Consider the following 21,624-nt stretch of genomic DNA (forward strand, 5'->3'; position numbering starts at 1 on the left):
TCCAACATTCTAAGAGAGGACTAATTGCCTCCATGTGACAGTCAGTTGGTCAGTTGGTCTGCTGCTGATAGGAGTGTTAAGTAGTAAATGCTCTGATGGAGTCTTTTTGGGACTCACTAATATCTAGTATATAGTTTATATGTTATGTAACCTAAGTATGTACTCAGTGTATCTGACAGTAAAGTAGTTTATGTTATTATCATTCAGATTCATGTGTACCGTATTTTTCGCTCCATAAGACACACTTTTTTCCTCCTAAAAAGTAAGAGAAAGTGTCTGTGCCTCTTATGGAGCGAATGCATGGTCCCTGGAGCCGAATTGCCCAGGGGTGAAAAGCAGATTGTGCTTTGTTTAGAAAGAGCTAAAGGCTAACAAGAGGGAAAGAGAACCCGCTCAGCAGCTGGTTGCAAGAGATTGGGAGGGAGATAAGAGAAGCTAGCTCCCTTCCCGGGCCCAGCCCCCTTGCCCAGGCCTCCATTGTTGTGTTTCCCCAGCGACATGTGACTGGCTGATTAGATTATCTGTAGAAATGGCTCCCTTTCCTTTCCTAAAGAAGCTGCACAACTGTGAGCTGAACTCCATAAAAACCAGGGCTTTCCGCCTTTCCTCCTCTAAAAAATTAGGTGCGTCTTTTGGTCAGGTGCGTCTTATGGAACGAAAAATATGGTATTTTTCTTTAAGAGGGACAAAAGGGATTATCAACCAGGAAGGTAGAAGGCATAATTATTAAAAGGACTCAAATGAGTTAGCAATCCGCTTGCTGCTGTGTAAACTCAAACAAGGAATCGTTTAAGTCTGCTATATTATATAAAAGTTCCTACATTTGTAACCTGAGGTACCACTGTATAGGGAAGTTTTTTAATGTCCAATGCTTTATTATGTTTTTATATACTGTATGTCGGAAGCTGCCCAGTGGCTGGAACAACCCAGTCAGATGGGCAGGGTATGAATAATAACGTTGTTGTTGTTATTGAAGAGGACAGCTCTATTTTCATTAGAGAAATGTTGGAGGGTATATCAGTTCAGTTCAAAGTATAAAGTGTTTATTGTCTCATGCACAGGACAAGCATAAACACCCTAGCTACATTAACTTTAAGAGATGCTGGTACACCATGAACTAATCTACTACAGTAATACCTCGGGTTACGAACACGATCCGTTCTGGATCGCAGTTCGTAACCCGAAAAGTTTGTAAACCGAACGTGACCCGAAGCGCCATTTTGTGCATGCGCAAAGCGCTATTTTCGCGCTTTGCGCATGCGCAAACCGCACATGCCGTTTCTGCGCACGCGCGCGGGGCGAAAATACTTCCGGGTTTGCGCAGTTTGTAACCCAAATTGTTCGCAACCCGAGGTGGTCGTAACCCGAGGTACGACTGTATAATAAAGTTCTTCTGGTCTTAGAAGTAAACCTTGTATACAGAAGTATACAGAAAGATCCACTAGCACTTTACCTAGCTAGCTCACCATGCTATACTGAACCCATGCAGCATGTAACCTTCAGGTTCTCTGCTGATCCCTTGCAATGAGCCGAAAACCTCTTCTCAGTGAATACCTGACACTCCTGCCAATGATGCAGAATGCAGCCTTGCCTTTGCATACACACATTCTTTAGAAAAAGGGAGGGTGGATGAGTCGTGCTCCAGGCATTTAGCCTTGGACTGATTCTAAGCCACTCAATGCAGTTGATGTGCTAACTCTAAACAGAATCCAGAGGTGGGGTCTGGGATGCTCCAAACTACACCAACATGGCTGTGCATGCAACTTGACAGAATCATAGAATCTTACGAGTTGGAAGGGACCCAAGAGTTAGCTCCTGCAATGCAGGAATCTCAGCAACAGCATCCATGACAGATGGCCACCCAACCTCTAAAGAAGGAGAGTCCACAACCTCTCATGGGAGTCTGTGCCAAACAGCTCTTACTGTCAGAAAGTTTTTTCCCCAAATGTTAAGTCGAATCTCCTTTCTTGTAACTTGAAGCCATTTGCTTGAGTCCTACCCTTCAGAGCAGGAGGAAAGACCAGTGGTCTAATACAATAACATCATACATAATGAACTCCACCCACTACTGATGTAGAAAAACTAAATCTCAGCTATTACCTGCTTATCTTCTTACTAAAGTATACATACTGCAAGCCATGTAGAGCTTTAGTCACAAAGACACAAACACGCCCTTGATTCAAAGAGAACATTTGGAAGAGTAAAAATGATTTAAGTTTTCACACACGGAGGTTCAAATTGTAGGGTTTGCCTTTTTTAGAAACAGCATTCTTTTTATAGCTCTCAAATTGATGTCTGGGGCCACTTCAATGTCTAGAATACAATAGCAGGGGTGGGAACAGAAAAAGAAGAGGGAAATGAATGACATTAATCCAAAGCTGCCTGACAATGGGCTCAGGGTCTGAGAGCTGCACCATGAACAAAGGAAAGGTGTAGGGAAATGGCTGGATGTGGGGAGATCAGCTTTCATTTGGGGGCAGATTTTCATTACTGAATGGGAAGCAAACAGGATACAGGGCATTGCTTGCAAATTGCATTTGTGTGTCTGTGTATATGAGGCCTATTTCCTCTAATTTGCTCCCCTTATGTACTTGAAGAGAAATGTTTTATCAGTTGCTTGGAATGGACTGGAGGAGCACTGTTATGCCCCGGCACAGGCAGAGGATCTGATCAAAATCTACCTCAGAGTCTACAGAAGAGGCCAAGACAGAAGAAGTGAAGTCTGAGGTAAATTCAATAAATTATTATTGAAACAAACTGAACAATAAAAATAAGTTCTCTTATTAATTAGTAATTCCTTTCTACCTTGATTTAACACACACACCCCAACCCTCAGAGACTTCAACCAAATGATTTAGAAGTGGCGGTGCCCTGTTTTTACTTCCTGCTTTTTACCCCTTTTTAGGGGGTATCAGGGCCGGCTCTAGGTAGACCCCCGGTGGCGCAGGGCACCACGGTGCCGGCCCACCAGGAGGGCGCCGCGAGCTGCGCCCGCCCGCTGGCCGGCCGGTCTGCCGGTTCGCCGTGCACCTGCACCCACGGCAACCATACTGTGCCTTCCCGCCCATCGTGCAGCAGCCGCGCGGCGCCCGCCCACCGCGCTGGGAAACGGGGCGGGGGGCGCCGGAGGGATCCGTCGCTCCACGGCGCCAGGGTCGCTTAAGACGGCCTTGGGGGGTATCACAGCAAGGTGGGGATAAGCAAGGCAAAGAGACCACATTAATTCACTCGCGTCCCCCAAGCAGCAGCGGAGCAAGCCGATCGGGCGCCTGGGGCGGTGCGTGTGCCCTGAGCCCAGGGGCGGGGCCTGCTGCCCGTGGGGCGGGGCCAACCGGGGCAGGATGCTCCATGGGGCCTCCAAGGAGTCTGCCTGCCTCGTCCCACTCAGCCGCCCTCCAGCTGAGGGGGAGGAGACGGCGGGCAGATTGTTTGGGCAGCGTAGAGCCTGCCCAAGCCACCACGTCACTTCCAAGAGAGATGCATGGCTAGGGCATGCTGCAGGCCCCACGGTGAGTGCCACCCAGCATTTTGTCACCCCCCTCAGTGGTGACACCCAGGGCAGCCTGCCTCCACCGCACCCCCTTCCTCCGCCCCTGACCCCAAGAGGGCTTTTTTGGGAGGAACTCCCTCTCCGCCCCCCCCAGAAAATAAGATGAAGTCCTCTTATTTTACTTGTTATTTTGTATTGTATTTACTGTTTTTAATTAAGTTTTGTAGTAATTTTGGATTATACGGAATGCTTTATCTGAGTGGATGTAGCAACCGAGTAATTTCGTTGTTCCCGCAAGGGGACAATGACAATAAAGATATCTTATCTTAAAATGTGATTTTGAAAACAAAGAATTCATTATATTTCATTATATTTTTTATTAAATTGTTATATTTCTATTTTATTTTTGGATTTGACTGCTTCTGTGGGCCCCCTGCTGTGATGTCATGATCCCCAATCCACCCAAAATGTGTCCTTAGTTGTTTTAATTGAACGTAGCCATATTTACACTTAAGCCACACCCACTTACACACTTTGGCCACTCCCTCTTTGCCATGCAGCTCCTCAGAGCATTTCGCTCTGGCCTACAAGAAGAGCCCTGGCCCAACTCCTGGGAGGTCTATTGCCTTTATCAGTCATCTATATTTATTTGCAGGCTATTTTCAGGGGACAATTTCCTGTGCCATAACTGCCCTTTGCTTATGCACAGTGATGGACAGGGAGCCAGTGATAATAATAATAATGATGATGGTGATAAATAATAATAATAATAATAATAATAATAATAATAATAATAATACTGTATATTATTATTATTATTATTATTATTATTATTATTATTATTATTATTAATACCCCGCCCATCTGGCTGGGTTTCCCTGGCCACTCTGGGCGGCTTCCAACCGAAAACAATACAGCACCAAACATTAAAAACTTCCCTAAACAGGGCCGCCTTCAGTTGTCTTTTAAAAGTAAAATTGCCTTGACATCTGCTGGGAGGGCGTTCCACAGGGCGGGTGCCACTACCAAGAAGGCCCTCACCTGGTTCCCTGTAACCTCACCACATGAGGGAACTGCCAGAAGGCCCTCGGCGCTGGATCTCGGTGTCCGGGCTGAATAATGGGGGTGGAGGCACTCCTTCAGGTATACAGGACCGATGCCATCTAGGGCTTTAAAGGTCAGCACCAACACTTTGAATTGTGCTTGGAAACGTACTGGGAGCCAGTGTAGATCTCTCAGGACCGGTGTTATATGGTTCCGGCGGCCACTCCCAGTCACCAGTCTAGCTGCCGCATTCTGGATTAATTGCAGTTTCCGGGTCACCTTCAAAGGTAGCCCCACGTAGATCACATTGCAGTAGTCCAAGCGGGAGATAACCAGAGCATGCACCACTCTGGCGAGACAGTCTGCAAGCAGGTAGGGTCTCAGCCTGCGTACCAGACGGAGCTGGTAGACAGCTGCCCTGGACACAGAATTAACCTGTGCCTCCATGGACACCTGTGAGTCCAAAATGACTCCCAGGCTGCGCACAGGGGCACAGTTACCCCATTCAGGACCAGTGAGTAGAGGCCCTCCCCCTGGTCTCTTCCAGCTGCATAATCTTCTGCATGAAGCAGAAGATACCCTACAGGTTTGTGTACACCTTGCAATTTTAATATAGATGGCAAAACGGTTTGTCTGTTAAAGGCTTTTGGCTCTCCTTCCATCTTACAGGCCCGGTTCGATGGCTGTTTCGTACTCTGCACTGGTGGCAACATTATGCAGTAGAAGGTTCTGCCACATTTCCTGGTTAATGAGACAATGTGAGGTCCCTGTTAATTGGATAGGAGAAAGGGATATTGATGAATTACCATGGTGCATGAAGCCATTGTTGCAGAATCCAACGCCCAGCGCAACAGCTTCCTCCCTCGTCTGACAGTCTCCCTGGTAACAAGAGAGGACAAATGTTACACCTCAGACCACTTCCTAATTCACAGAACTTCTCCCCCAGTCTGTGACCGGGTCCCAGCTCTCAAATTGGTGTGGCACTCTTTGCAAAGAAACAAAAGTAAGCAATTAAAATGGGACTCCCTTTGCCTGAATCCCATTCATTCCTATATATAGTGCCTCTTGCCTCCCACAGGAATTGGAAGCACAAAGACCAGAGCTCCGGAAAGCAGCTGTTTTAACAGTACAAACACAGCACATTACCTCAATGCAGAGTCCTCCTTTAACTGGCAATTGCGATAGTCTGAATTTAATGCCCATTGGCTACAGACAATAAACACCCTTTTAGAGTAAGAGGCAGCCAAACCCATGATGGAATGAGGGTGAAGACTCCTTATTCAGACTTCCCAAAAGGTCAGTTTTAATACAATTTCTATATGACACTGTAGCCCCCCCCCCCCCCAGAGAAAATCATGTCTGCTTTAAAAAGAAATAACCCATACCCCTGCCAGTCACATTAATTGAATGAATGTTAGTGTACAATATTTCCAGGAATGATGCAATGGGTGTTTCTGGCTGACCTGGAAAAGCAGACAAAAATGTTTGTTTTGGTGCCTGATTTGTGTGGGTACTCAACTGAAATAGAACCACACCGGCATACCGGTAGCTCCATGCAGGAAGCAGTTGATACGAGCCTTTTCCCATTAAGTGAACTCCCCTTCCCCATTGAAAGAGATTCTTCTTCCTGCTCCATTCCCATTTAAACCTGGATATACTTTCCCCTTCCACGGTGATAGCAAAAGCTATGTCACACAGCTAAGGAAACTTAACTCCTATCCTAACAGATATAATATACACATATTTTGTATTGGAACAGTCAATAGCATAGCTACAACCTATCCATGAATATTTCTTGCTTAGGTCTAAGATCTGACTGATCGCTTTATTTCAGGGGGTCACCATCATGGTGCCCACAGGTCCCAATGCCCTGCTTGCAGGCTTCTTATAGGCTACTGTGAATGTTCGCTTTGTCAATAAAGAATTAAACTACCAGCTGTTTGTCCTCCTTGGTCTGGGTGAGCTCAGGGCAGCAACTAGTTCACACAAGAGAATCTCAATCTCATCAGTCTGAGGATCTAATGATGTCTCTTGTTGAGACAGGTAAAAGGTAAAGGGACCCCTGACCATTAGGTCCAGTCATGACCGACTCTGGGGTTGCGGTGCTCATCTCACGTTATTGGCCAAGGGAGTCGGCATACAGCTTCCAGGTCATGTGGCCAGCATGACAAAGCCGCTTCTGGCGAACCAGAGCAGCACACTTCCCGCTGTAGTGGTACCTATTTATCTACTTGCACTTTGATGTGCTTTTGAACTGCTAGGTTGGCAGGAGCTGGGACTGAGCAACAGAAGCTCACCCCATTGCAGGGATTCGAACCGCCGACCTTCTGATCAGCAAGCCCTAGGCTCTGTGGTTTAACCCACAGTGCCACCTGCGTCCCTCTTGTTGAGACAACTGTGCACCAAACTTGCCTGTTTTAGTTATTGGCACAAACTGCTGCTGCTATAGAAACTTCTCACCTCATGAGAGGAGAGAAACATAAATTAAGTTTTGGGACTGCTTTGCTTCCCTTTTCTTCGTTGAAGCACTTCCTTTTCCCTGCAACTGAGAGAAGGGGAAAGCATCTGAGCCACAATGCAAAAAGAAGCAAAACAATTTCTCAATTCCCTTTTTTGTTTCTAGCTGCTGAAATAAAAATACTATTTGAAAGGTGAATGGACAACAGCAACTCTCTCCTTGCCGGGGAGAGGTATGCAATGTGTACCTGTAGTAGCTGTTAGAACCAATAGCTGCAACAAGCGCATGGAAACTTAGATATATGTAGCAGCTGCCATGGATGTAATATGTAAAAACTGAGACTAGGCTGTATTTGTCTTTATTCAATAAGACTAGTCCAGTACTGCTTTCAGCTTCAACAAACTCAGAAACTACTGCTGACTCCTAGAGGACAAACATCACAAAATGCTGTAAGTGTTGACCAGATCTATTTCTCAATTTTCCTGTAGTGCAAGCAAACCAGAGGGTATTATCAATCTTTACATGAAACTTTTTGACAATATAATTTCTAGGCTTAACTTACATTCCCCCCCCAATACAATTTCCTACCCCAGGGCTCGCTGTGAGTTAAACGGGGAAATGGTGAGTTCATAATCCACAAGGGGCCACAATGTCATTCTATCTACCCCCAAACTGTGTTTAAATCGAAGAGGAAATGGTTTTTGACACCATTCTTAAGCAAGCCTTTGGGAATCCAATCTGCTTACAAGCAACTGCACGTAAAGTCTTAGAGCAGATGACTTATCCAGCAAACTTGGCTTGCAGTCATCATAATGCAGCTTGGACTCGGACATTATTTCTTGCAAAACAGCAACTTTCAGGTCAAAGAGGTGACTAAAAATAAAACATTGCAAATCCTCTCTGCATACTCCAGATACCATACAAAGCCTTCCCAAATGGGAAGAAGAAGAACAAAAACAAAGTTTAAGAATGGTTCAGATAACAGAATTTGAATGGCTTACATTTGAGCACAGCTGGAAGCCAGTCTGGGCCTATGGCTGGAACATTGGCAAAGGAGTTGCAGACTACATGGCAAAGGGAGCATGTAACTTAGAAATCCACTTAGAATTTCTGAATATCAAGTGGCATATACCGGTAAATACTTGGAATAATATTGAATGATAAGGCTTGTATCCAATGTAGCACCTATGCCTCTTGTTCTGTTGGTGCAAGGATTTCTCTTGTATAACAGAACTCACCACAACCACCATACAACCCCTAAATCTCTTCTGGGAGTTCTCCCAAGCCTCCGAAGTAGATCTCAGAAGAGCACAGGGAGGAGTGGGAGGGAAAGTTCTGTTGTGCAAGGGTAAATCCTTGCAGTAATGGAACGAGTGCAGTAGATACCATCTTAATACTTGTCTCTAAATGTTTAGCCTCAACAACAACAACATTTTTTTAAAAAAAAAATCAGATTAAAAATGTGCTGTTGTATTATTTGCAGAGTCTGTATGCCACTGACTGCTAGCTACTGGGAATGTCAACAGGACAGGGCTACTGCCTACATATTCTGCTGGTAGGCATCTAAGAAGCATCTTATTCTTTTATTCAATTATGGGAAAATGTTGCTTTCTCTCCAATGCTTGGCATACAGGACTGACACCACAATCCAAATGAGCTTGATTGGCTTGATCTGCCTGCTAAGTCAAAGGCAGGACCATATAACACCATTTTAAAATAAAGGTACAGTGGTGCCTCGCTAGACGAAATTAATTCATTCCACGGGTCTTTTCTTATAGCGAAAAATTCGTCTAGTGAATCCCATAGGAATGCATTGAATTTTTTTTTTTGCCCATAGGAACGCATTAATTGAATTTCAATGCATTCCTATGGGAAACCGCGATTCACTAGACGAATTTTTCATAAAACGCATTCGTCTAGCAAGGCAACCTCCGCTCGAAAAATCCTTTCGTTAAGCGGAAATTTCGTTAAGCAGGGCATTCGTTAAGCGAGGCACCACTGTATGTGATCTTGTTCTGGAATAGCAATACATGCCCTGCCAGGTTACTCACTTTTTTATTATTAAAGATTAAGCACATTTTAGAACTTATCCGTGAGAAAATGGAAAGGGGAAGCCAAGAACATAAATACGTATCTTGTTTCCAATAGGAGTGGGAGGCATATATTTAAGGGGAAAGCTGACTCTACAGGCCATGTGGGAACACCAAAGTATCCAGAAGGCACAACAGCAGGAAACTCCAGGAAAGTTATGTTTCCTGCTTCTAGAAGTTACAGGACTTATTGCTACATATGCAGCACATTCATATATATTTCTAGCCACAGCATAGGGGTCAGACACTTCTCTTTTGACTACTGAACTATTTTTCCCCCTCCAGTATCTATGTAAGTCAGCAAGTACTGAAAAGAACATACCAACATACTTGCTTTGAGCCAGGCCAATGGCTATACACTGTCCACCATCTACACAGTATTGAATAGCTCAGTCAGGAGAACATGGAACTCTTTATATCAGGGTTGTGGGGTGAAGTACCACCCTGGACGAAAAGATTCCTGCATTGCAGGGGGTTGGACTCGATGGCCCTTGTGGTCCCTTCCAACTCTACGATTCTATGATTCCCTGAAATTCTGGAGAACTATTGTCACTAAGTGGCAACAATATTGACAAAGACTGGCCAACAGTCTATATTGGTCCAAAAAAATAGTGTCATAACAAGTTATTTCTACTCTGGGACACTCACCCAATTTTACAGCCTTGAGAAATTGGAACTTGGTTGAGCCAAGAATGAACTCTGGCCATTAATGGTCCAACTGTTCAAATTCCAAATCTTGCAGCTCAGATAGTCTATACCTGGTAAGATGTTGCTACAATCCTATGCCAAATTTCTCTCTTTTTCTCTTCCCACATCATCAGTATGCAGTGGCTGAACGCGCTTTCTTGTGTTAGGCTAACAACATGAACTGTAATGAGGCCACTCCAATGGGTCAGCTAACCCTACTAAGCCTCTGAATAAGAGGACATTACATAATGCTAAGTTTATGTAATATATTACAACTTCAATTGCCAACATGTTTAATGATATTTGATGCCCATTCTGTGCTCTTATAGAAATTAAGCACAGAGAAGATGCCCCTGTCATCTCACATTACATAGCTGCTTTCAAAAGTTCTCTCAACTCTGGCTATATCTTGTACAGTACACAAAAATCAACAAGTTCATTGAGGGGGTGAATACGGACGGAAAATTATATACTCAATAAGGCAGAAAGTGTCTCTTACATGATTGCTTCTCTGGATCTTTAGATATTGATGTGGAAATGAAAACCAGACTTTTCCATTAGTAAGTGATCTCCTTGGCTGTTTGAGCCCAAATCACAAACAGAAGGAACAGTTCTTCAAAACTCTGCCAGGCAATTAAATCTAAACGAGTATAGGGCTAACTTATTTGAAAAATGAAAACTTAAGATATTTATTTGTGCTGGATTCATATGAAGGCTTACTCAGAAGTAAGACCTACTGTGTTCACTGGTACTTACTCTAAGGTAAGTTTGCACAAGACTGCAGTTTGGGTCAAAAATTATAGTATGTTCCATAGTTTTCAGTATCAAAAAATGGCTCTATTGGAAGCAGATTTTTAATAGTTACTATGGCATTAGCCCACTATAGATGTGTATGGTTTATGGGGTGTTAGTACTTCCGGTGGGGGGGGGGACACACCGTGCTTCTTCTCAGGTAGTTTGTCCACCTTTGGTCCCCACCCTACACTCAGCTCTCACCTGTGGCTCCTATAAGCTGTCAGCATGCGAAAGTGGCCACACCCTGAGAATGGCTTCGACTGGCCGGCTAAACCAGGTGAGGGTAGCCAATGGGTTTCAAACCCTCAGTGCAGGACTTCCTCTGCATGCAAAGACAGGCTCTGGTGCATTGAATGGATGAGACCAATAATGGGTCCAACAGTGAAGGAGACTGTTTGTGCATGTGCTGCAGAGGGAAGTGAGGGGCAGATGGGGCACGTCAACCTGGGAAGGTAGCCCACCTAGGAGAAGGAAAACTCTGATCCTAAACCTCTACTGCCCTGTGGGATATCTTCAGGAGAAGAAAAGGCTATAGAGTAAACCCTATGTAAATCCGGAGTAGAGCCCTTAAGACAGTTGGATGGCGCCTTGTGATGCCTCCTTTTGGCAGCTCCTGCAGCCAAGCTGGTGCCAAGTATCTTAAAGCCCTAAACGACCTCGGTCCAGTATACCTGAAGGAGCATCTCCTCCCCCATCGTTCTGCCCGGACACTGAGGTCCAGCGCCGAGGGCCTTCTGGCGGTTCCCTCGCTACGAGAAGCCAAGTTACAGGGAACCAGGCAGAGGGCCTTCTCGGTAGTGGCACCCACCCTGTGGAATGCCCTCCCACCAAAGGTCAAAGAGAACAACTACCAGACCTTTAGAAGGCATCTCAAGGCAGCCCTGTTTAGGGAAGCTTTTAATGTTTGATGGATTCCTGTACTTTAATATTATTATTATTCTCTGCTTTCCTTTGGACCACATTAGTGAGGATGATGCTTTGATGTAATAAAACTGTGAAAGCAAAACAAGCAGGAAAACATTAGCATACATATGCTGTCATTACCTGAGCAATCAGCCAGTCCACCAGCTTACTTGCTGGGATCACTGACTTGTAGGTCTTCAAGTGGTAGTCTCGGTCTCTACAGAAAGAAAAATGGAAAGCTCATTAACAACATGGTTGTTAGTAACATGAACAATGCCGTAACTTTGGCAGACAGAGTAATTATAGAAAGGAAATTTCTCTATGTAATTTATAGTTCCCACTAATGTGATCACCACATTGAAATTCTTGGCAGTTCCCAGGGACATTCCATGCAGGGCAGGGAATCCCAGGCATTACTGGGATGCTCCCAGTGAACTCCGGCAATTCATACCAGTCTTAAATCTGTTGGTATGTATAGCATTTGTTGGTATGTATGTACACTTATTACTGTTATTATTTATTAGCTAATAAAGAGTTTGGTTCACAGTCCTCCCTGGATACTAATTTCTACCCACCTTCCTTGTACGGAAAACAATACTTGTTCTTGCATGTTGTTCGCTTAACGCTGTTGGGAGCTGATGCATTCAAAAGAAGCCCCTAATGGCATGCCCCAAGGTCAGTAACATTTTCTCAGCTGAAGCGATTATCATTTTTTGAAGTATGTATGAATCACTTGCTTAATGGATGCAATACACATGTGTGGAAGCATGAGTGTGCACACACAAACACACTCCAGCACCACTTTCCCCTGGGGTTACAGTGTCTTCAATTAAACAGAATTCCGATTCATGAAAAATGCCTTTGTGCTCTAGGTTCTATTTGCATGACAATGATTTGTCACTCACAACACCACATCTGCTCCATAACTGGGGAATAAGAGGTCAAGTGCAAAAGGGGGTGGTGGATTGCAGCCTCCTCCTTTTATAAAGCATTGCAACAAGGCTTGTTTTCCTCATCATAAGAGTTTGTTTTATGTGACCAGCAGCATTTGGTTTAAGAAACAAACAGATCATGTGACCATGTATCCCCTTTTTCAAGCATGGCTAGCTATAGTGCCCATCTGAAAGCCAAAACCTGGAATCGTTATGTTTCAATACTTCAAATAAGCAGAGAATGTTTTACAAATAATGTTACACATATGAGGAGAGAATGTTTAAACAATGTGCCAAAGTAAGAATTATTTTCTAAGATTACCTCCTATGAATGTTTCACTTTGACCCACTTTGGTATCTGAAGAAGTGTGCATGCACACGAAAGCTCATACCAAAATAAAAACTTAGTTGGTCTTTAAGGTGCTACTGAAGGATTTTTTTTATTTTTATTTTTTATATTTTTTTTATTTCACTTTGACCCAGTAAATTGTATCTCAATTCCTGGAGTTCTACCAAATGAAATGATCTGGCATTTATTCCATAAATATTATATAGCAGTTGCTTTAGTTTCTGACTGAATTGGAGTATGGTTATGATAAAAGGAGGAAAACATGTCTTACCAAACATCATTGCTGTAAACTTTTGGATTTGAAAATAAGGGATCAGCAGCCTCACCTGTCCCGGGGACAGTCTATAGCAGGCATCCCCAAACTGCGGCCCTCCAGATGTTTTGACCTACAACTCCCATGATCCCTAGCTAACAGGACCAGTGGTCATGGATGATGGGAATTGTAGTCCAAAACATCTGGAGGGCCGAAGTTTGGGGATGCCTGGTCTATGGTATATCTAACAATCCAGGATAGCAGCGGGAAACGGCGCTGGAATAAGGGAATTTCCAGCAAAAAAAGGGAAGGTTGAGAGCTGTGGCTTGGAATAAGGGAGTTTCCTGGGGGGGGGGGAGGGTTGACAGCTATGCCAAACATGTTTGGTGAAAGTAAGCTGAATTTCAGCAACACAAGCTGGTAACGTGTCTGAGATCCTAGTGCTTAAAAAGACTAGCAATTGGTAAATGGCAGTCAGGATGCTCAATGAGAAATAAGATAGAGGCCAATCAAGCTGTGGAGTTGCTTGGAGATTCATGGAAATAATTGTGTATGTCATAAACACAAATCAGTTTGTTGTACAAGTAGCTCACTCTGTGCTCAGAGGGTAGGAACAAAAGAATGACCGACATAATGGCTGTGGTGTCCTAGAACAGGGATGGGGAATTCATGGTCCTCAGATGTTGTTGGACTGCAACTCCCAGCATCCCTGGCCATTAGCTGTGCTGATGAGTGTCTAACAACATCTGGAGATCCACGGAACCAAATGAAGTTTATTAAAACGAAACAAAATACAAAACCTATTGGCACAGCTACTCTTGCTAACTGGAACCTAAAGCTTAAACCTGTTCCTATTAATGTAGAGGACACAGGACTAAGTGTTCATAACTTACTTTGAAGGAGAATCCTTCAAAGCTCCACACTGCCCAGAATGGTCCAGTCCTCATGGGAAACCCCCAGGGCTGTGGGCACCTAGCTATCACTGGCAACCAGGAGTCATGGAGACTTGCAAGATACCACAACTCCCAGCTGTAGGGAGTCCAGAAGGCTCCTTGGTTTTCTGAGGCATTCCAGGCTGAGCTAGAGCAGAGGTTTGATCAAACACAGGTATGAGCCTACCATTAGATAGCTCAATTGGTAGAACACAAGACTCTTTCATATCAGGGTCGTGGGTTCAAGCCCCACGTTGGACAAAGATTCCTGCAATGCAGGGGGTTGGACTAGATGACCCTCATGGTCTCTTCTGGCTCTACGATTCTATGATTCTATGTTGCAGTGGTGGTGACAAAGGAAACATATTCCTCAGGGAACTGCACAGCAAAGGTGTAACAGACTGGTAAATCAGCTGGATTCAGACCAGTGTGGTACAATTGAGAGATTTATCATCCATGGTGTTAAAGCTATGGTTTTCCCAGTAGTGATGTATGGAAGTGAGAGCTGGACCATAAAGAAGGCTGATCGCCGAAGAATTGATGCTTTTGAATTATGGTGCTGGAGGAGACTCTTGAGAGTCCCATGGACTGCAAGAAGATCAAACCTATCCATTCTTAAGGAAATCAGCCCTGAGTGCTCCCTGGAAGGACAGATCGTGAAGCTGAGGCTCCAATACTTTGGCCACCTCATGAGAAGAGAAGAATCCTTGGAAAAGACCCTGATGTTGGGAAAGATTGAGGGCACTAGGAGAAGGGGACGACAGAGGACAAGATGGTTGGACAGTGTTCTCGAAGCTACGAACATGAGTTTGACCAAACTACGGGAGGCAGTGCAAGACAGGAGTGCCTGGCGTGCTATGGTCCATGGGGTCACGAAGAGTCGGACACGACTAAACGACTAAACAACAACAATCATCCATGGTGAATGTGATGCCACAGTTAGTGCAGGTTGTGACGGATTGGGCTGGCTTGTGTAGAACTCCAGGGTGTTAAGTGTTAAACCCAGCCTCTTAGTTGATTGACGGCATTCCATTCCATGAGGGGCGGGACAGCCGCGGGTTTAAAGAGGATGGGTAGCCGTTAAATCAGGGGAGAGGGTTTTGGGAGTGGGAGCGTGTGGGAGGTTGTGGAGTAGGTTACTAGAGTAGGTGTAGATGAGGAATTGGTTAAGTTTGTAATTATATGATTAACAAGAACAGTTCTATTGAAACCACATGCTTGTACACATGAAACTTGAATGCAACCGTTAAGATTTTAAGACGTTAAATGTTAAGTTAAAGTGCCATTTAAACTATCGTCGGTGTGATCTTTCCAGCAGAGGTACCTATTGCTCATCTGGTGGGGATACTCATTAAAAGGACAAAACCCTTATCTAAGGCAGAAAGGATAGTTTGTTGTCCCTTGAGTGCACCGAGAGAGGGAGGAAGAGGGAGACTGGTTCAAGGGTGACACAAAGTTTCCTCGGGAGGGAGGAAAGCTTCACAGTGGGGAAAGCTCAAGTGAGGAGAACCCCTTACTGGTGTGTACACTAAGAATAGTCTCATATTCACCCCAGAGCTTAAAAAGATACCAGGCCACGTTTGGGCTGGAAAAGTACTCTCATTTTATTTGTAAAACCCACAAGGGATTATAGAGAAGAGTAGAGAGGTTTAGTGTTACCTCAGAAATCCCTAATAGCGGTTTTTATAATTTGAGAGGTTTGAAAACAAAAGGCGTAAGGTGCGGACCTCTCACGTCGCACAGGTCCACTGGAAGTCCCTGGAGCATCATCTAGCTACAGCCTGTGGAATCAGTTCCAGGTGTTGCAGTTTGAGGACCTGGATCTACATCCTTGCTCATTATGACTAGTGAAATCTAGGATAAAGAGATTTGCTTGATGGGCCTATGAAGTGGCTAATTCTTAGGAATCTCGGTTTTGTCTCCCCCCCCCTCCCCCAAGCAATTCTGATGCCCTTATGAATGTGTATTTGCAATTGTGGTGGCAAAATCTTTTTTTTGAATAAGATTCCCAGGGGTCGGAATATGACTTTGGTGTCCCACGTGGCAACCTGCCTCCAAGGATGTGAGCTACCCTGATCCGCACCTCTCAGAGTAACATGCAGAAGAGCTTGGATCTCCCAAGCAGACAAGGGCTTCACTACATTTACATAAGGGAAGGGAAGAGATTTCAGCTGATGTGATGTAGGCAGCAGCAAGACAATGTAGGCAGCAGGCAAAATACGAAAGCATTGTGATAATATACTTACTTTATCACCGGAGTGTAAAGACTGTGGAGGCGGCAGTAGAGCCTCACACCCTGCAGAGAGAAATGAACGCAGGCTTGAAATTTCAAAACAGATATAATATTATCTAAAACACATGCGGAGGAACCTTGCTGCAGTGAGTCTGGGTAATTGTTCTCTCCAGGCATTTAGCGGCACCTTATTGCTGTTTATTTGCTGCACTTGTACTGATTCTTACCCGGTGGTTGATGAAGCTTGTGGATTTTTGTGATGTTTTATTACATTACTGTTTTGACTTGTATACTGCGCCTTGAGGATCTTACGGTCAAAAGGGCAGGATAAAAATATCGTGCGCCAGCAAACGAACAATTAAAATGCAGCAACGGTTTGCTGACCTTTGCATACCAATACTAAATGTAAAAACATAAGTTTTGCTGACTATATATAAAGACACACAAACATACATGTCACGGATGGGTGTTGGCTACTCCCGAGTAAGCACTACACACATCATAGATTTTCAGAGTTTTATTGTGCATTCTATATACAGTGCTGAGATGTCTCAAATCATGTCTGCTCAGCGTGGAGCAGAAGCCCGCAATGGCGTCTGGCGGGCTCTGACCCAGCCATGGGCGTACCCAGGATCAAAACTGGGGGGGGGCAAGGGGAGGGGCCAAGGCACGGAAGGGGAGGGGCCACAAAGTGGGCGGGAACGGCGAACTCGCGCTCCGCCGGGCTGTGCCCCTCCCTAGAAGCAGGGCTGGTGGGCGGAGGCGGAGCCCAGCCCAGCGGAGCGCGGGTTCAGCGTTCCCGCCCACCCCGCCGCGCTCCCTGGTTCCCCGCCGCGCTTGGCCTTGCCTGAGGGCGCGCCAGGGAGCTGGAGGGAGGGTGCGGCGCGGCGCGGCGGGAATGGCGAACTCGCGCTCCTCCGGGCTGTGCTCCGCCTCTGCCCACCAGCCCTGCTTCTAGAGTAGGGCAGCTGCCCTAACTTGCCCCGTGGTGGGTACGCCCTTGGACCCAGCCTTTAAGACTGGTCCCCAAAACGCCCCTCCTACCAGCGCTACGGATCCCCATTGTGTCAAACCTTTCTCCTCAGGTGCTGTTGATTCTTTCCCCTCCTTTCCACCCTCTGTTGAAGCTGGCTCCCCCCCCCTTCTTCTCTGCTTCCCAACTGCAGTTGCGGCTCCAGGATCCTGCTAGAGCCTTGGAACCTCCTTCCCCTTTCCTCTATCTCTCGAGGCTCCAGGATCCTGCTAGAGCCCTGGAACCTCCTTCCTGCCTTGCTGCTCTCTGTCCCGTCTTGCCAGTTTGTGCGTGTCGGAAGAGAGGTCTGCTTCCTGCCAGTCCTCTCTCTGACACACACACTTTAAAGTAAGCTACTTTCATTCAGCTATTGACCATGAAGTTTTCTATTCCTAGTCTTCCACTCTAAAACATCTGACCTTATTTTAGCATACACTGTACAGAACATCTCTGTGTACAGCTACATAAAACTTGCTGCAGGTTCTTCCTGCTGATTGAGATAGTCAAATATACATAGAGAAAGAGGGGGAAAGGAATGGATCTCTTTGGTCTCTTAAAGAGCAATCCAACCCAGAGCAATGGATTGGGCGGAAGGCTCTTTCATCCCAGTTTATCTGGTTCAGCCAGCCTTCTGCCAGATGCAAGGGCATGAGGCCTGCTGGAAGCATCCCTGCCTGTGAGGACCAACTGAAAGTCCTGAAAAGGGCATTCCAAGGGCAGGGTTGAGCTGACTCAGGATCCACTAGCTCCCCTAGTATCTTGTGCAGTTGCAGTGGGCCCAGAATAGCAATTTGACCAGTGCTTCAAAGCAGATTATGAATAAGCTCATTGCTATAACAAACTCTGGCTATGCCACAACGTCAGCCCAGAAACATACCTTGGACATGATGTCTTCCAATTCGCTCCTTGGCTTGTAAGTCCCATCATCGTAGCGAAACCTGTACATCACCTGCTCATTCTTGAACTGGTGCTTATCTGAAACTGAAGCAGCAGAACAATAATCCAGCAATCTCTGAAGGACCACAAATCCCCCAACTATGAAGTAATGTATTCTGTTCTTGGGGCAATGACTTGGAAGCAAATGAAGGCAGCAACTACTTTTCACTTGCTTTTTCACACAGTTAGGGGGGGGGGACCCCGACATTATAATACAAAAAAGATTGTCGTAGACATCAGACAAGCTTAATCAAATGGCTGCCCAGTTAAGAATTGGGTTGAGATCATTTGCTCTGAAATCGTGGCAACTGACGGTTTGGGACCTGAGGTAGAAAAAGTTCCGGTGCTTTGAAGTGCGTTTTCTAACCATGTGCACCTGAGGGATGGAAGAGGAATCCCTGCTGCATAAATGACAAGAGGGTGTATGGCTTTCTGCAATAGTAATAAAAAGCAAAAGAGAAAAAAAAACTAGCCCGTCTTTAAAGAGAAAAACCCTGCAATCTGGTCATCCTACAAATAAACAAGCAGGGTACCATTTCACACATTACTCTGAAGCAAGCCCTGATCTCGCCACAAAACATATACTCAGAAAGCTGAATCCTATTATAACTCTTTCTTTTCATATTCCACTCTTGAGTGGAAACAATGCAACCAACTCTTATAATAGAATTCAGCGATGGCAATTCACTGTAGTCACAGTTTCAAATGCATCCTCTCAGTTAACAATGTACAGGCAGTGACCATTTTGCATGGGGGGTCCAATCTAAGTGTGCCCTGCCCCCATTTCGCCCTCTTCAGGACCCAAAAGACCCACACGTTGGCATTCACACATCAGTTGGACGTGCCTAAAATGGTCAGCACCTGTACTAACAACTTGGGGGTCCTTCAGCTGCAGAGTGCCCTAATTCTGTGCACGCCACACATACCTGTGAGTCTGCTCCTGCATTGAAATATTTAGAGTGAATACAGATTTGTAATGTGTTGATTTCACTGATGTCAAGAAAACTCCTCCCATTAGATAAAGAAAAAAATCCCAAAGTTGAGACGCGGGTTGAAATATTGGTTGCTGAGGCCTGAATAACATGTGGTTGGTGCTCTTAAAATAAAAATCAGTCACTACTTCTCAGTACACTACTACACCCGATACAATCTTTTGCTGCTGTGCAAAGCACTCACCATGATGAATGATGCCGTTCTCCAGCAGAGCTTGTCCCAGGTTGACCCCTTCTTCCGGTTTGCTTATCTCCCCCATTTCTATGAGCCAAGATACAAACTCGCTGTAGAGAGAAGAGGAGCAACAAATGCAATTAACTCCCTGTTCCCTTTGGCCAAGAAGACAAACGCACAAGATGTGAACTGACTAAGTGAAGCAACGCATGTCAACATGAGGGTTAGTGTAGTGTAAGTGGCTAGAGTATAGGACTAGGACCTAGGAGACCACATTCACTCACGAGTAAATAAAGCACAACCAATTGTACAATAAATTGCAACAATAATTAAAAACATTTAACACAAGATTTCCATGAGATAAGTTGTTTTAATTTACACATTATAGGGGGAAGATGGAAACTCAACATGGGATTGACATATTGGGTGGCATCCCTGTGTTTCTTATAAGGTGTAATTCTACCCTAATTCTGAATGAATGACTGCAGTGCAGTGTTGTAATATGCAAACCAGGACTCAAATCTGGACAGAATACAAACAAATGCAACAGTGAATGAAGGAAGGAGAGAGAGAGAGAGAATATTATTACAGAAAGAAATAAACTTGATGAATGGGGCACTGTCAGTGCTCTGATGGGATGTGGCCGTCTGCCAACTTGAGCAGCAATTATTCTACAACTGCGCAAAAATCCAGATCAAACATGAAAAGGATTTCTGAAAGGCAGAGCAATGCAGTGGAAATCTGGGTTCAATAAAAAAGCTGTAACTCTTCCAGTTTGTGTAGGTTTGTTGCTTATCAAAAACCAGCATCCATGCATCCAATTACATGGCCTTGGGTGCCCTATTTCAGCCTGTATATAGGAAGAGTTGACTCATCTAAGCCGCAGGTAGTTCATTAAAAGAAGAAAAGGGAAAGTTACAGTTGATTCAGCTTGGGTTAGGTGAATGTAAATGAAGGGTTTTCAAAGTAGTTTCTGCACCTTTAGACCCGTATGACTTAACAAAACTACATCAGACTTTATAAATTTGGCATAACTCTGCACTGGAATGTGTAGATGATAACCACCACTCACCAGATTTTTTAGAGCTGCTGCTCTGGAAGCTGTGGAATACTTTTAAATGCCTTTTAAAATGGTGCTGGCCCCTGTTTTATTGCTTTATGCTGTGGCAAATGGGCTTACATATAACCAGTGTTTCATTGCTAATGGCTCTCACAATCAATTTCAATACTCCATGGCAGGGAAGCACAAAACAGGAAATAAAACTGACTTACAGGGCTAGTGTTCTAAAAGTTGAGGGGTAAACTAACAAAGGGGCTGGTTGTGAAATCAAAACATTCAAAAGCACATGATGGGAGTGACCAGCTTGCTTCAAGCCAAGCTGACTTTATGAGCAATCAAGTCTAGCTAGACTGGGGCTTTGCCTTTGAATGCTCCTCCATACAGATAAGACCCATACACACAGAAAAGTAGCGTGTCAAGATGGCAAAGCCGGAACACCTTTTTCTTACATACTAGTTCTCTATATGAAAGGATTTGATTTGTAGATAAAGGAGGTTCAATTAATCATCTGAGCTCCACCTAGAGTGTGAAGCTGTACAGCTTGACACAAATTCACCACCTCAAACTTTGTTTCAACTAGTAAATACCAAACTGTGTGCCATGAGAGTGCTGCTTTTGCACTGTGAGACAGATCAATGAACTAACAGCTCATAGGAGCTCAAAGTACCTGGTCCTTGTTGGTTAGCCTTGCTTCAATCAGGCTCTGTTCATAACAGTTAGCTGTTGCATCACTGCATTGGATATCTGATCACTGCTGGTGCAAAGTCACAGCAAAATTACCTGATCTCAAAAGACTGGTGCATCTCTGCATGAGTCGCTGTGCTAGTGTGCCACACTCTCCTCTTTCCAACTAAGTGATGCACTCAGAACACTAACACCTGCAGAAGTGCAGAGCTCCTCTGAACACAGGGGCGGTCCGCCCAGGGTGTCACCACTGAGAGGTGACAAAATGCCGGGCGGCACTCACTGCGGGCCTGCAGTGTGCCCAAGCCACATGTCTCTCCTGGGAGTGACGCAGTAGGTTGGGCACCCGCAGGCTCCACACTGCCCCAAAACGGTCCACCTGCCACCTCCCCCTCAGTTGTAAGGTGGCTGAGTGGAAGGTGGCAGGCAGACTCCTCAGAGGCCCCACGGAGAGTCCTGCCCCAGGCAGCTGGCCCCGCCCCTGGACACAGGGCACATGCGCCGCCCCAGGCGCCCGATTGGCTTGCTCCACCACTGTCTGAACACAGCTAATCCTTACTCTTTCACAGATCAAACATTTGCTTTTTAGAATGAGAGAG

General features: G+C 45.1%; 1 protein-coding gene across 1 annotated transcript in view; it reads right to left on the bottom strand.

Annotated features, from left to right (window-relative positions):
- PREX1 (phosphatidylinositol-3,4,5-trisphosphate dependent Rac exchange factor 1) overlaps window positions 1–21,624 on the bottom strand; it is a 240,368-nt gene that overhangs the window by 60,028 nt on the left and 158,716 nt on the right. Inside the window, exons 11-15 of the mRNA XM_035122595.2 lie at window positions 19,291–19,391; window positions 18,056–18,159; window positions 16,180–16,229; window positions 11,609–11,684; window positions 5,341–5,413 (exon numbers count right to left, since the gene is read on the bottom strand). Coding sequence (XP_034978486.2) covers window positions 5,341–5,413; window positions 11,609–11,684; window positions 16,180–16,229; window positions 18,056–18,159; window positions 19,291–19,391 — 404 coding nt within the window. The remainder of the gene's footprint in view (window positions 1–5,340; window positions 5,414–11,608; window positions 11,685–16,179; window positions 16,230–18,055; window positions 18,160–19,290; window positions 19,392–21,624) is intronic.

This window comes from Zootoca vivipara, chromosome 7 (assembly GCF_963506605.1).
Source record: "Zootoca vivipara chromosome 7, rZooViv1.1, whole genome shotgun sequence".
NCBI lineage: Eukaryota > Metazoa > Chordata > Lepidosauria > Squamata > Lacertidae > Zootoca > Zootoca vivipara.